This window comes from Apodemus sylvaticus, chromosome 3 (genome assembly GCF_947179515.1).
Source record: "Apodemus sylvaticus chromosome 3, mApoSyl1.1, whole genome shotgun sequence".
NCBI classification, from domain to species: domain Eukaryota; kingdom Metazoa; phylum Chordata; class Mammalia; order Rodentia; family Muridae; genus Apodemus; species Apodemus sylvaticus.
In genome coordinates, this window is record NC_067474.1 from 55,481,354 (window position 1) to 55,493,810 (window position 12,457).

Below are 12,457 nucleotides of genomic sequence, written 5' to 3' on the forward strand. Positions count from 1 at the left end.
AGCATGTGGGCACTAGGATTACACCCTGGGTCCTCCGCAAGATCAACCATACTGTTGTCCCTCCATACTGTTGACATACAACACACTTTGATGATGACAATATAATAAACACGTTCAGAAAACTTACCCAAACGATTGAGGACTGAAGGCTGGGGGGCCGAGGGCTTGAGGTCCCAAGTAGCAGTGGTGGCTGGGGGGCTCACACTGTTGCTCTGCTGTGCGCTTGAAGCGGCGGGAAATGGGCTCAAACCTGGTGGTTTCAACTTGTCCAAAATCTGGGAATTGGAGATGTTCACCATTTTTGATTGAGCCAGCTCTCCAAATCCTGAGCCAAGGACGGATGACTTTAAAGAAATATAAAGAGAACAGGCCCTTAATTTTGCCTCTAGGCTTGCAAACACACGGCTTCAGAAGGAAGAACACTATAGCTGGATCATCTGGACAGGACAACCTGATTTAGAGAATAGTGCAGGAAGACCTGCCACTATGCCTCAACGGTGCTCTAAATAAAATTGTATTCCTCCCCGATTCTGATGTGAGGTGAAGACAACAGAAACATTTACTACAAACTTAGAAAACAAATACTTGTTTTATCTATTACTACTGATTTATTGTTTTTAATTCATGGGTTCTCAAAACCAAACTGCAAGACATTAAGAGAGGGGACAGAGCAAGAAGAAAAAGTGTTTGAAGACAGCTATAGGAGTGTACTTACATATAATAAATAAACAACATGATGACCATGGTTTGGATCCTCAAAAAACAAAAACAAAGCAAACAAACAAACAAAAAAAAAAACCCCAAAACATGTAAATGACAAAAATGTGCATGACAAAGCAAAACACAAACCTTTCAAGGCCTTCGAGGCCAGCATCCCTGTGGTAGGAAGAGCAGGGCAGGCTGAGCCTCCTGATCCATTCTACAAGCAGGCAGGCAGGCAGGCAGGCAGGCCTGCGCTCAGATGACTAGAACAACAACCATCCCATAACTAAGCAAAAGCAAGGCTCTGTCCTCCAGAGTGTGCCTCGGAGGAAGGCCCATCAAAGAAGAGAAAACTGTTATTTCTATCATCAACATTCTTCTTTTCCCCTTCAGTTTTCCGAGACAGGGATTCTCTGTGTAGCCCTGGCTGTCCTGGATCTTACTCTGTAGACCAGGCTGGGCTCAAATCACAGAAATCCACTTGCTTTTGCCTCCCAGACACTGGTATTAAAGGTATGCAACACCATGCCTAACTATTATCAATATTCTAAGGTCTGGAATACACCAGTTAGAAAATTTAGAGTCCCCCACGGCAGACACTAAATCACGGGTAGCCGAGGCCTGGCAATCATGGCTCCTGCCCCCATCGTAGTGGTCCTGCTCAAGCATCATCTGGCTCAGGTCTACCCAAATGTTACTCTTGGCACTGGCACAGCACCCATCATCCATCTACTCTATCAGATGCACTTTCACTGTGGCCACTGCTCTGCTCTCCTTAACACTGAGTATAGGGTCTCTGAAGTCCAGCTACTTCACTGAACTAGTAAGACACAAGGAAGCATGTATCAACAAGCATGTGTATAAAATACATACATACACAGTATTTAAGCCCGAATCACACACATTCCGACTCTTTCTGTCTTATTTTTCTGTCCTATTTTTACTATTATTATTAAATTGCTATTTATTAATTTCCCCCAATGGTTTATAAACAGTAGTAATGTCACAGCTCTTAAAATGCTAAACAATTTCTCCAGGCATTCATTATAACATCTGAAACAGATTTGATGGTCCAGCTCTACCTCTGACCTCAGTGACCAGAGACTCTAGAAGTCAGAAAACATCACACCAATAGCAATGGAAAGGCAGAGGAAACGCGCACTGACATGTCAGTAAAAAGCAAAGGCTTCCTTCTGTATTTACTTGGTGCTACAAAAGACTCCAGATGGCCCTCGCAGACCGCCTTCCAAGCTTCTAAACCCTACCTGCCTCTTGTCTTCACTAGCAATCATAGAATTCTTTCAGATGAACTGAAGGCACTAAGAAGTCACATGCTTCTGTGGTGACACCATCAAGGAAAACATTCCAAGGGAAGGAAGGGCCTCTACCACATTATTTGGCAATTTAAGAGAAAGTGACATGTTTTATACAATAGAGAAGAAAAGTGCAAACTAGGAATACACAGACAAGGAAAACATTAAGAATAGAAGCTGACTTTGAAACAACATCTAAGGGGAAAGCAATCACTCTGGCTGCCTAGACGATCCAGAGATGAGGGTGAGAACTGCTCCTACAAGCTCTTCCCTAATCTCTTCAAGCGGGACATGGTGTGTGCACACATGTATACACACAAGCACAGCCACAAGAAATACAAAAAAGTGAAAAGTTTTAGAAAACTCTCGGATGACATCAACCCAGTCACCACACATACAAGAATTTATAAAGAGGTTTTTGTCTCAGCCAGGAAACTCAGTAGCTAAATTCCACATGGACTCATCAGATATGTGCTTGGAAATCACATCATTGTTTCCTGGTTGAAGATCTACTGACAACACAACTATTTTTGAGGAATTAAAGGCAAGGTATGAACCACAAATTCTTGATAACTGTTGCCAATAGGTGAATTCCTTAAGACCCCAACTTGATATAAAAGTGAGTTACCAAACTCTGAGGAGAGTATGAGCTGGCAGAAGTGGAGTTTGCAGTCCCTGGTGCCATCTGATTGTTGTGCTGAGAATTTGTGAAGACAAGGGCTTGGCCAAAGCCCTGCTGCTGGGACGTTTCAAAGGAGTTGACTTCCGTGGCTTGGGTGGGAGGAGCAGGCTTGTGGAGCAAGGCCACCAGATCAATGCTAAGCACATGAAAGACAAATGCAATCAGCTGTCATGAACAAGTCGCACCAGCCAGTCAACTGGAGAGAACATCAGGACAAACAAAATTCAAGCTAGAGATTCATAAGCAAAACCACAGGAAAATGGAGTTTCAGAGCCGTTAAAAGAGAAGCTGGTTTCCAAAAACGAGCTACAGAACCAGAGTGAACTGCACTTTAGAAGGTGCATTGGAATTGGAGGAATCCCAATGATTCAAAAAAAAGAATTGTAATACCTTACAAATACCATTATTGAACTCAAATTTCTTCAATTTAATAAGACCATAGTTTGGAACAGTGGGGTAGCTTAAAGAATAAAGACACCGGCCACCTGGCCACCAAAGCCTGTCAGCCTGAGTTCAATCCCAGGGTTCACCATAGTGGAGGAGAGAACCAATCACATACGGTAACATTCACAACTTACACCCCAAATATAGACACACACACACACACACACACACACACACACACACTAAGAAAGGTCTTAAAAACCATTAGTATGAGGAACCCTTTATTCCAGTTTACTGGTCATTGACAAGTAAAGAAGTTGTTACCTGGGCCCAGGAAACTCAGTAGTTAAATTCCACATAGAATCATCAGATATGTGCTTGGAAATCACCACATCATTGTTTCTGGGACGTAAATTTACTGTAAGCATTTTACAATTTATAAGAAAATAACTGTAAGCCAGGCATGGTGGCGCACGCCTATAATCCTAGCACTTGGGAGGCAGAGGCAGGTGGATTTCTGAGTTCGAGGCCAGCCTGGTCTACAGAGTGAGTTCCAGGACAGCCAGGGATACACAGAGAAACCCTGTCTCGGAAAAGAAAAAAAAAAGAAAAGAAAAGAAAATAACTGTAAGATAAGAGCCATGAACTCTTGATGACTACTGCTAAGAGATGAATTCCTCAAAACCCCATACTGCATGAACTAAGCCAGGCAGGGGTGGCACAGGCCTTTAATCCAAACAATTGGGAGGGCTGGTGGAAGCAGATCTCTGTGAGTTTAAGGCCAGCGTACTCTACGCAGGTTCTAGGACAGCCAACATTACATGTGAGACACTACCTCAAAGAAACAAATGAACACAAACACACATCATACCGAAGTAAGAGTGAGTTGCCAAGGACAACAGTCATCGCAGCAGTGGAGTCTGTGGTTCCTTGGCGCCTTCTGATGAGTTGTGCTTAGAATTTGTGAAGACAAGGTTGTTCTTAGTGGACTGGGTTTTTTTTTTTTTTTTTAACATAGGGTTTCAAGTCCTCACATTTATATTGAACCCGAGCCTTGCTCTGGACTCCTGTTCCTCCTGCCTCTACTTCCTAATGCTAAGGTTAAAAGGGAGTCAGCGTCACACCCAGTGCAGTATACTTTCCTATTTATTCATTTAATGTATGAGTATTTCACTTGCATTCATGCCTCGTGCCCTTCCAATGGGCATTAGAAGGGGACAGCAGATCTTCCTGGAACTGGAATTTGAAACAGCTGTGAGTTGCCACGTACGTGTGCTGGGAATCTAAACTTGGTCTTGTGCAGAAACAACTGCTCTTACTTAACCACTGAGCCATCTCCAGGATTCTCAACTACCTTCTTAAAAATTTAAAGTGGCCACAAGAAAATTCATTTAGTCATAAATGCAATGGAGATCTATGCATGTTTCCTCTCCTCTCTCAAAACTTTTAAGAAGATTCAGGACCACTTAGAGACCTATCCATAATTTAGGGTAAGGTAGTGGGCATGAATCATAAACTCAAAACTGCTGCATCTTCTGATAAAGCCCTTGTCTTATTTTGGTTTTAACATGCTTGACTCAGGCGTGTCTACTTTAAGACGCACACACATCTTCCCAGGCCCTCTAGCATTTACAATTTTAAAATTACCTTTAGAACATGTATGTGTATGTGTGCCTGCATGCTTGGATTAAGGTCAGAGAACAGCTTTAGGAGTTAGTCACAAAGACCTTTAAAACCATTTTCAAAGGTGCTTAGAGTTACTGTGGAAACAGCAGTACTTACTGTAAGCACTCACTGCAGTCCGGCATGCGGCCTTGCACCTGAGGCAGTCCGACTGCCGGGAGAGGGAGAGAGAGCAGCCTGGACTGCACAGCACACACGAGGGAAACAAAGTAACCAGCTATGTGCACACTCTGTGCAGTCTCAGTACATACAACGAACCATCTAGGATGCCTCTCCAGCAGCCTGAGAACTGAGATGACACGTGAGCACAAGCACCACTGCTGATGTCCAATGAAGCCTTAGGAGTGTGACTGTCCTGAGGGCTGCGCACGGAAAGACTTCAGTCAGTCAGGAGATATCCTTGCAAGTATAAGGATCTGACTTTGATATCCAAAAGCTGTATGAAAAAATGCAGGGCATGGTGGCACTGGAGAGAAGACATGTGACTCTGAGGCGGCTAAGAGTAACCCAGTCCCTGAGAAATTTATCTCAATGAAGGAAAGTAAGAGTAGGCCAGGGTCAGCAGCATGACCCACTGGGTAAAGGCACGTCCTGCTAAGCTAGACAACCTGAATTTGATCTATGAAACCCACATGATGGAGAAAAACGGAATCGCACAAAATGCCTGCTGGTGTCTGACTTCTTCCACAAGTCGTCTGGCATATAGGCAGGATGCACGAACACAAACATATATGAACCAACAATCACACAAAAGCAAACAGACAAGCGGAAAGCAGTATTTTCAGGATGGACAGCCTTCTTGAAGGACATGGGCATCTGTAGTGTAATCTCCATAATCTCCAAACACATATTCTCACAAACACACAAAGCATGCTAACCTCTAAAACCCTTCTTCATCTGGAATTTAAGCATATTCTAACTAATATATCTATTCAAAATGACACTTAAACTAGGGTGGAGACAAATGCATGAAATCAAAGAATTTAATGTAGTAAGTTTACCTTTTTTTTTTTTTGAGATATGGTCTCTCTCTGTGTGTAGTCCTGGCTGTCCTAGAAATTTCTAGACTAGTCCCTGAATTCCTCCTGAGTGCTGGAAGTAAAGGTATGTGCCAACACCACCTGGCTTATTCTTTAAATGAGTAAAAGTAATTGCTTTAGCTAAGACTAATGATATAGACCCAGAACTCTGGAGGCAGAGGCAGAAGAATTATAACAACCAGACCAGTCTGGGCTGTTTGAAGAGCAGGAAATAAGTTAACTAATGTAAATAGATAACTATGATATACTATTACTAATTACTATAGTAATTAATAACTACAGTAAATAGTTACTAATGTAAGTAGTTAGCCCAGTTATAACTAGGTTTAGCATAATCTCTACCAAACTGCTAACAAATCATAAGAAGAGCCGTCACCCAATCACCACTGGACACAACTAATAAAAAAGCTGGCGCTCAGAACACTGTGGGGAGGAGACAGAGGACAATAGAGGAGTAAACTAAAGGATCTGAGTAAAAAATTTAAACAGCTGTCCTAAAAAATAAAGTTTTAATTGTGCTTTGAATGAGAAAAAATATAAAGAAAAAGCAGCAAAAGCCTTTACCTCTGCCCAGGTGTGACGGGAGTCTCTGCTGGAACAGATGAAGCAGTGAATACTTTTGTTTCAGAAAGCTGTATAGAAAGGTAGGAGAAAAAGAATATTACAAATGGAATGTTACAAACACGAACCAAAGCATGTGTGTCTGGAGCCTTCCAGGCATCACTATGGCCGCCAGAGGGTGCTAAAGGACTGAAACATACAAAGCCATCATGGAATCTCCCTGGCGACAGAGCCTCAGCTCAGCACACCTGCAGGAGTGACCTCACATGACAGGGACCAGTCTCAATTAAATGTTGTCTTTATAAGACGTGCCTTAGTCATGGTGTCTCTTCACAGCAGTAAAGCCCTAACTAAGCCAGAATGGTACCAGGGACTGAAGTATGGCTATGATGGGCTTAGCCATGCTTTTATTTAGAGAAATACGAATTTTGGGACTTTGGAAAGCAGTAGAATGCTTTAAGTAGGGCTCAATAGGCCATCCAAGTAGGAATATGGAAGACTTTGCTGCTGAGTATGATTTGAACTGTACAGACCTGGTCCAAGAGCTTTCAGTGGAGAAAAATTTCAGAATGTGGCCTAGAGACTGGTTTTCTGGTATATTGGTGAAGAATGTGGCCCTTATAAGAGTCTACCTGAGTCTAAGTTAGAGAGATTATTATTACTTGCATTGACAAAGGAAGGCTCAAAATAGCCCAGCAAAGAGTTTGTTCTCTGGTTAAGTCTCAGGAAGAACATTTTGAACAAGCATAGCAACTTAAGAAAGAAAAAAATATATGATATTAAAGGGGCACCAGGGGGTGAAATGGAACTGAATCCTATGTTCTAGGAGATAACAGATTAAGAGATTTGGGGGGCAAGTTCCTAGCCAGTTTAGATTCAGACATGTTGGGGCACACCTTTAATCCCAGGAGACAGGCATGCAGACCTGAGTTCAAGGTCAATCTTTAAAGATAGAAAGGCTGAGTGTGGCAGAATGTGCCTTATCCCAGCACCCCTGAGGCAGAGGATCTCCGAATTCAACCAGTTTGGTCTAGAGTTCTAGGACAGCCAGGGCTATAATAGACAGTCTCAACAAAACCTAAAAGCACCAATTTCTTTCTGAGATCCATGTGCTAGAGAAAACAAACAAACAAACAAACAAACAAACAAACAAAAAATAAAAAAAACCAAACAACTATTTGAGAAGGGACAGAAGCAAAAGAACTAAAAGCTAAGATGATGAAATAAGTGACACTGGCCTTTTGTGAAGTAGAAATGCTGTGACACAGCAAGAGAAGGGGAAGAAAGGTCTGACCTGATCCCAGACACTTACATCCTCAGTCCAGTCTTCTGTTGTCCACTCCTCCACAGAATTCTTCCAGGCACCTGACAGGGGACAAAAAACAGTACAGCACAAAGTCACCCATAACTCTAACGACTTAATGATCCTGCATATTTACTTAACAATCTAAGAAACAAAATTTCTTTAAATCTATTAATGACAAAAACCTAATTTTTCTATATAAAACCTCTAGAACTATATGCTTAAATCAAATTTCCCAAACAGCAATTTACAAAATATTTTAGCAATTCGGCTGTAAGAAAACATGCAAACATGCTAAAGATAAACACAATCAACGATTTACACTTTATGATACATTATTTAGAAATTAAATACTATAATATGGTGAGACACATCTTCAATCCCAGCAGTTAGGAGGGAGCGCTGTAAATTCAAGGCCAACCTAGTACATATAGTTCTGGGATAATAAGGACTATACAGTGAGACCCTGCATGTCTCAAACAAACAATATAAAATAAACAATTAAATAAATTGGAATACCAGGGCAGGTTCCTACTTAACATTAGACTGTTTGTCTAGTAAGCACATGACTCAATTTCTGGCATTGCCAACACACAGACACACACACACAGCTGAAGAGTTAGCACAGTGAAGTGCTTACTATACAAGTATGAGAATGTGCTGGGCTGTGGTGGCGCATTCCTTTAACCCCAGCACTCAGGTGGCAGAAGCAGGTGGATTTCTGTGACTTTGAGGTCAGCCTGGTCTACTGAGTAAGTATTAGGTAGGACAGCTAGGGCTAAACAGAAAACTCTATGTCCAAAAAACCAACCAAACAAAAAAACATATGAGGATTTGAAATCCATACTCAGTATCCATGATTAAAATAAAAAAGCACTCAGGGGCTAAACAGACAGCCCAGTGGGTAAGAGCCCTTGCTGTGCAAGCCTGGAGAATGGTAAGTCAGGGCTGAGCATGGCCAGGCAGTGAGACACCAGGAGTTCACCACTCGGCAAGCTTAGTGTGCTTCTGGTTCAGAAGGAAGCCCTGCCTCCAAGGAATAGGGTGGAAAGCAATAGAGGAAGACACCTAAAGTCCCCCCCAGTCTCTCCGAGCACTTACTTTCAGTGTTTCCCTCCACACATAAAATAAGCTGGATGTGCTGGCATATGGCTGATCCTCAAAAGTATGATAGCAGGCCGATCCCTGAGGCTCACGGGCCAGCCAGCTGAGCCTGCGGGAAGCTCCAAGCTAAGTGAGAGACCCAGTCTCAAAACACAAAAGATATGGCTCCTACGAAATGACACCCAGATCTGACCTCAGCTTATACAAGCATGTATTTTCATGCATGTGTACCCACATGAATATAAAAGTTCATATATCATAAAAGTAAAATAAGAAATTTAAAGGAATACTATTATAATGCAAATCTGTCCTAAGCCTAATATGAAGATTAAATCAGATCTGAATCTGACCATCAGGTTTAGTGAGCACGATTAAAAAATATTAGCAATACTACATGTTTTCCTGCAGAGCTCACATCTCATTGCTATAAATTTCATCTTGTTCTATGTTCAGAATTAACACAAATGAGGCCATGCATAATCAGGTAAGAAACTTAAGTTGGCTTCCAAGCAGAAGGACATAATACATAATAATAGCTGTGTGCAGGAGAGCTGAACACCATAATTGCTCTATCAGGAAATGCTGGGGAAAGCCAGAAGCATGTGTTGCCATAGCCTGCCAAACACCCAGCAGCATAAAAATGCCCCTCATCAGCTATGGAAAGAGGTGGGCTCAAATTCTTAGCAATTCTAGAACACTCCAATTTTATATTAAGAATTTCATACAAACGACTGAATTTCAGAAATGTCCTATACCCCAAAACATATGGGATAACTTTGAGGGCATCCTTTGTAGTCTCCACCAGTATGTCTGGGTTGAGCTGGCTGAGAATCTAGTTCACTAGTTAAGTATTCACAGTCTATGCAATGCTCTGGGTTCAAGTCCAGCACATCTGAAACTAAAAGCCCAGGAGGAGTGAGTGAGAGGGAGGCCATGAGGAAGGTAAGAACTGCTGAGATTTGGTCTGTTGCTCTGTACTGTAATGTTAAAATTCTGTACCCAATAATCTACTTGCCTATGAGGGAATTCTCACATTTATTAGATTTTGCTGTGCAAACCTTGTTCCTTAATTTAAAATTATTGGTTAAATAAAATTGGTATAGCGAATTACTGGCGGGATTAGACAGAAGTAGGCAGGTTTTGAGTTACCTGGCTGGGGGCTGAGGAGGAGAGAACTTGAGAGGGAGGAGGAAGCCGCTATGAGGTGAGATGGAACAGCAACTATCTGGGGCGCACCACTGGGCAAGCAACCAGACCAACAGTTACAAAAGTAGATTAGGGGTTATCATACATACGCTTGTTTTGCAAGAATGACACAATATCTCCTTCCTCCTCCCTTTCTTTTTCATTGTTTTTGTGAGATGGGATCTTGGCTACCCCAGAACTCGCTGTGTAGACGAGGCTGGCCTTGCACGTGCCTCTGCCTGCAGTGGTGACATTAAAGTTGAGCAAGCCCCACACTCAGTCCAAAACCATTGTATAGGAACCACACAACTTTTATTTATGTTGTGGTGGGAATGGGGTGGGTCACAGGTGCTATAGCATGAATGTGGAGGTCAGACAACAGCTTGTCAGTGTCTGTTCTCTCCTTATCTGTCCCCAGGATAAAACTCATCAAGATTGGTGAGCTGCATTTACTCAGGAAGGCGTAAATGTTTCTTTTCTTTCAAGGCTGGCCTCAATCTCTGTTTAGCCTGTTCCACTGCACCACACCTCCTTGTGTAGCACTGGGGTCAAACTCAAGCCTAGACCTCACCAGAAAGTCTCCATGAACAGCCAACCAATGAATGATACACTTAGTTCTGTAGGATACTTAACTATGCAAATTTCAAAACAAAACATTCTTCATACCTTTAATTCCATAAGAACTTTTACTCGGCAGCTCCTGAGATATACTATGAGACTTTGCCAGCCCTTCTGTCAATTAAAATAAAAAGCTTTTAATATATGAAAACAAGAGAAATTGATAATAAAATTAATGTATTACAGCAGTCCCTCCTCATAGAGGGATCAAGGCCCAAAACCATTGCGTGGAAAATTTTAGAAACAAAGCATCAACAATACTTATTAGTATTTATCATTTTTATTTCATGTAATTGGTTCTATTTGTTAAATGACTTACTCTGCTGGATTGATATGTTAAACCATTAGGGCCTGGAAGATGGCTAAGTGAGTAATGGCACTTGCTGGGAAGCCTGACGGCCTGAGTACATTACCTATAATCCACTGGTGGAAAGTTTCTGACCTTCACAGCTTGTGTGTATGCACTTAGACTCCCTCACAAAATTGGGGACTATAAAACTATATAGAGTAAGTCCCTCAAAATAACAAACAAAAGCAAACAAAAAAGCATGCTCTCCCCACATACACACACACCCCAAAACAAGTCAGGGTCTGAGTCAGGGTCTCATGTAATTTGAATTGTTAAAGAGACTGGAAGCTTATGAGAAGGATTACAATAGATTACTATATTCAAAGATAGATATCTATTAAAATTCAAATTTATAATAAGGTTTCAAATGTGTTCTTTGGAGCTAGAAAGTTCATGCAGTCGTTAAGAGTACTTGTTGCTCTTGCAGAGGACACAGATTCAATTCTTGAAACCCACACTGTGTTTACAACCTGCTGCGACTCAAGTTTCTAGGGATCAATACCCTCAATCGACCTGTGAACTCCAGGCATACACAGGATACAGACATATAAAGGCACACAAAACATTCATGAATTTTTTAAATGGTCCATGTCATTTCTAATTCCACCCAATATTGTCTATATATATTTCTAGATAGGTTTATTGAGCACATGTTACCATTAAATTTATTCCTTGGCATTTGATGTTTTCTGTTTGTTTGATCAGGTGGTACCAGGAATTAACCCCAGGGCTGTGTGTATGATGAGCAAACCCACTACTGCTAGGATACATGGTTATTATCATTTTTGACTTACTATACTTTACTTTCTAATAGCTTATTAATATTAACAAAAGCACACAGAACTTCCAAGTTGTTGATATCAATTTATATTTTTTATAAAAAATGGCATTGGACATCACACCTGTAACCTGTACACATCTGAGGGCATTAAACTATATTTTGATATCATCTATAATGTATAAAACCAATTGTTTTCCATGATGTGTCTTATCAAGTAGTATAAATTTTACTAGTAATTTCTAAGAAGTTTCTCTTAGACTATTATGGTTTGTATATGACATGTCCTTTAAAAGACTCATGTACAGAAGGGTGTATCCCAGATGGGTCAATATGCTGGGCTATTATGGAAACCACAGTAAATGAAACTTCACTGGGAGTAGAGGTAGGTCCTTAGAGTGAGTGTGGCCTTGGGAGGTAAGCACTCACCAGGCCATTCCTCTCTGCTTCCTGGCTGGCAGAAGACTGCAGTACACTCAGCTTGCCTTGATGCTAAGGCCTCATCGTGAACTTAACAACAAAGGAGATGGAGGGAAGGAAGGAGAGAAGGGAGGAAGGAGAGAAGGGAGGAAGGCAGGCAGAGTGTGGGAATCCCAGCACCTGGGAACCTGAGGTAGGTGAATCTGTAAATTCAAGGCCAGCCTGGTCTACATAAAGACTCTCTTGACTCAAAATGTTAAAAAGACTGCCATTACAAATTGAAGCTTCTGAAATTATGTGTCAAAATAAATCTCTCATCTCTCATTTTTCAAGTA

The 12,457-nt window shown here is 41.5% G+C and overlaps 1 protein-coding gene and 2 non-coding genes across 3 annotated transcripts in view; all 3 read right to left on the reverse strand.

Annotated features, from left to right (window-relative positions):
• Positions 1–12,457, reverse strand: part of Ubap2 (ubiquitin associated protein 2) — an 84,850-nt gene that overhangs the window by 16,454 nt on the left and 55,939 nt on the right. The window contains exons 9-13 of the mRNA XM_052176266.1: positions 10,624–10,689; positions 7,678–7,730; positions 6,369–6,436; positions 2,644–2,833; positions 128–344 (exon numbers count right to left, since the gene is read on the reverse strand). Of these exons, the coding sequence (XP_052032226.1) occupies positions 128–344; positions 2,644–2,833; positions 6,369–6,436; positions 7,678–7,730; positions 10,624–10,689 (594 nt within the window). The remainder of the gene's footprint in view (positions 1–127; positions 345–2,643; positions 2,834–6,368; positions 6,437–7,677; positions 7,731–10,623; positions 10,690–12,457) is intronic.
• On the reverse strand, positions 2,441–2,518 carry LOC127682005 (small nucleolar RNA SNORD121A). Its single transcript, XR_007977312.1, has one exon. It is a non-coding gene; the product is annotated as a small nucleolar RNA SNORD121A (small nucleolar RNA).
• Positions 3,410–3,489, reverse strand: LOC127682004 (small nucleolar RNA SNORD121A). The gene has a single exon (XR_007977311.1). It is a non-coding gene; the product is annotated as a small nucleolar RNA SNORD121A (small nucleolar RNA).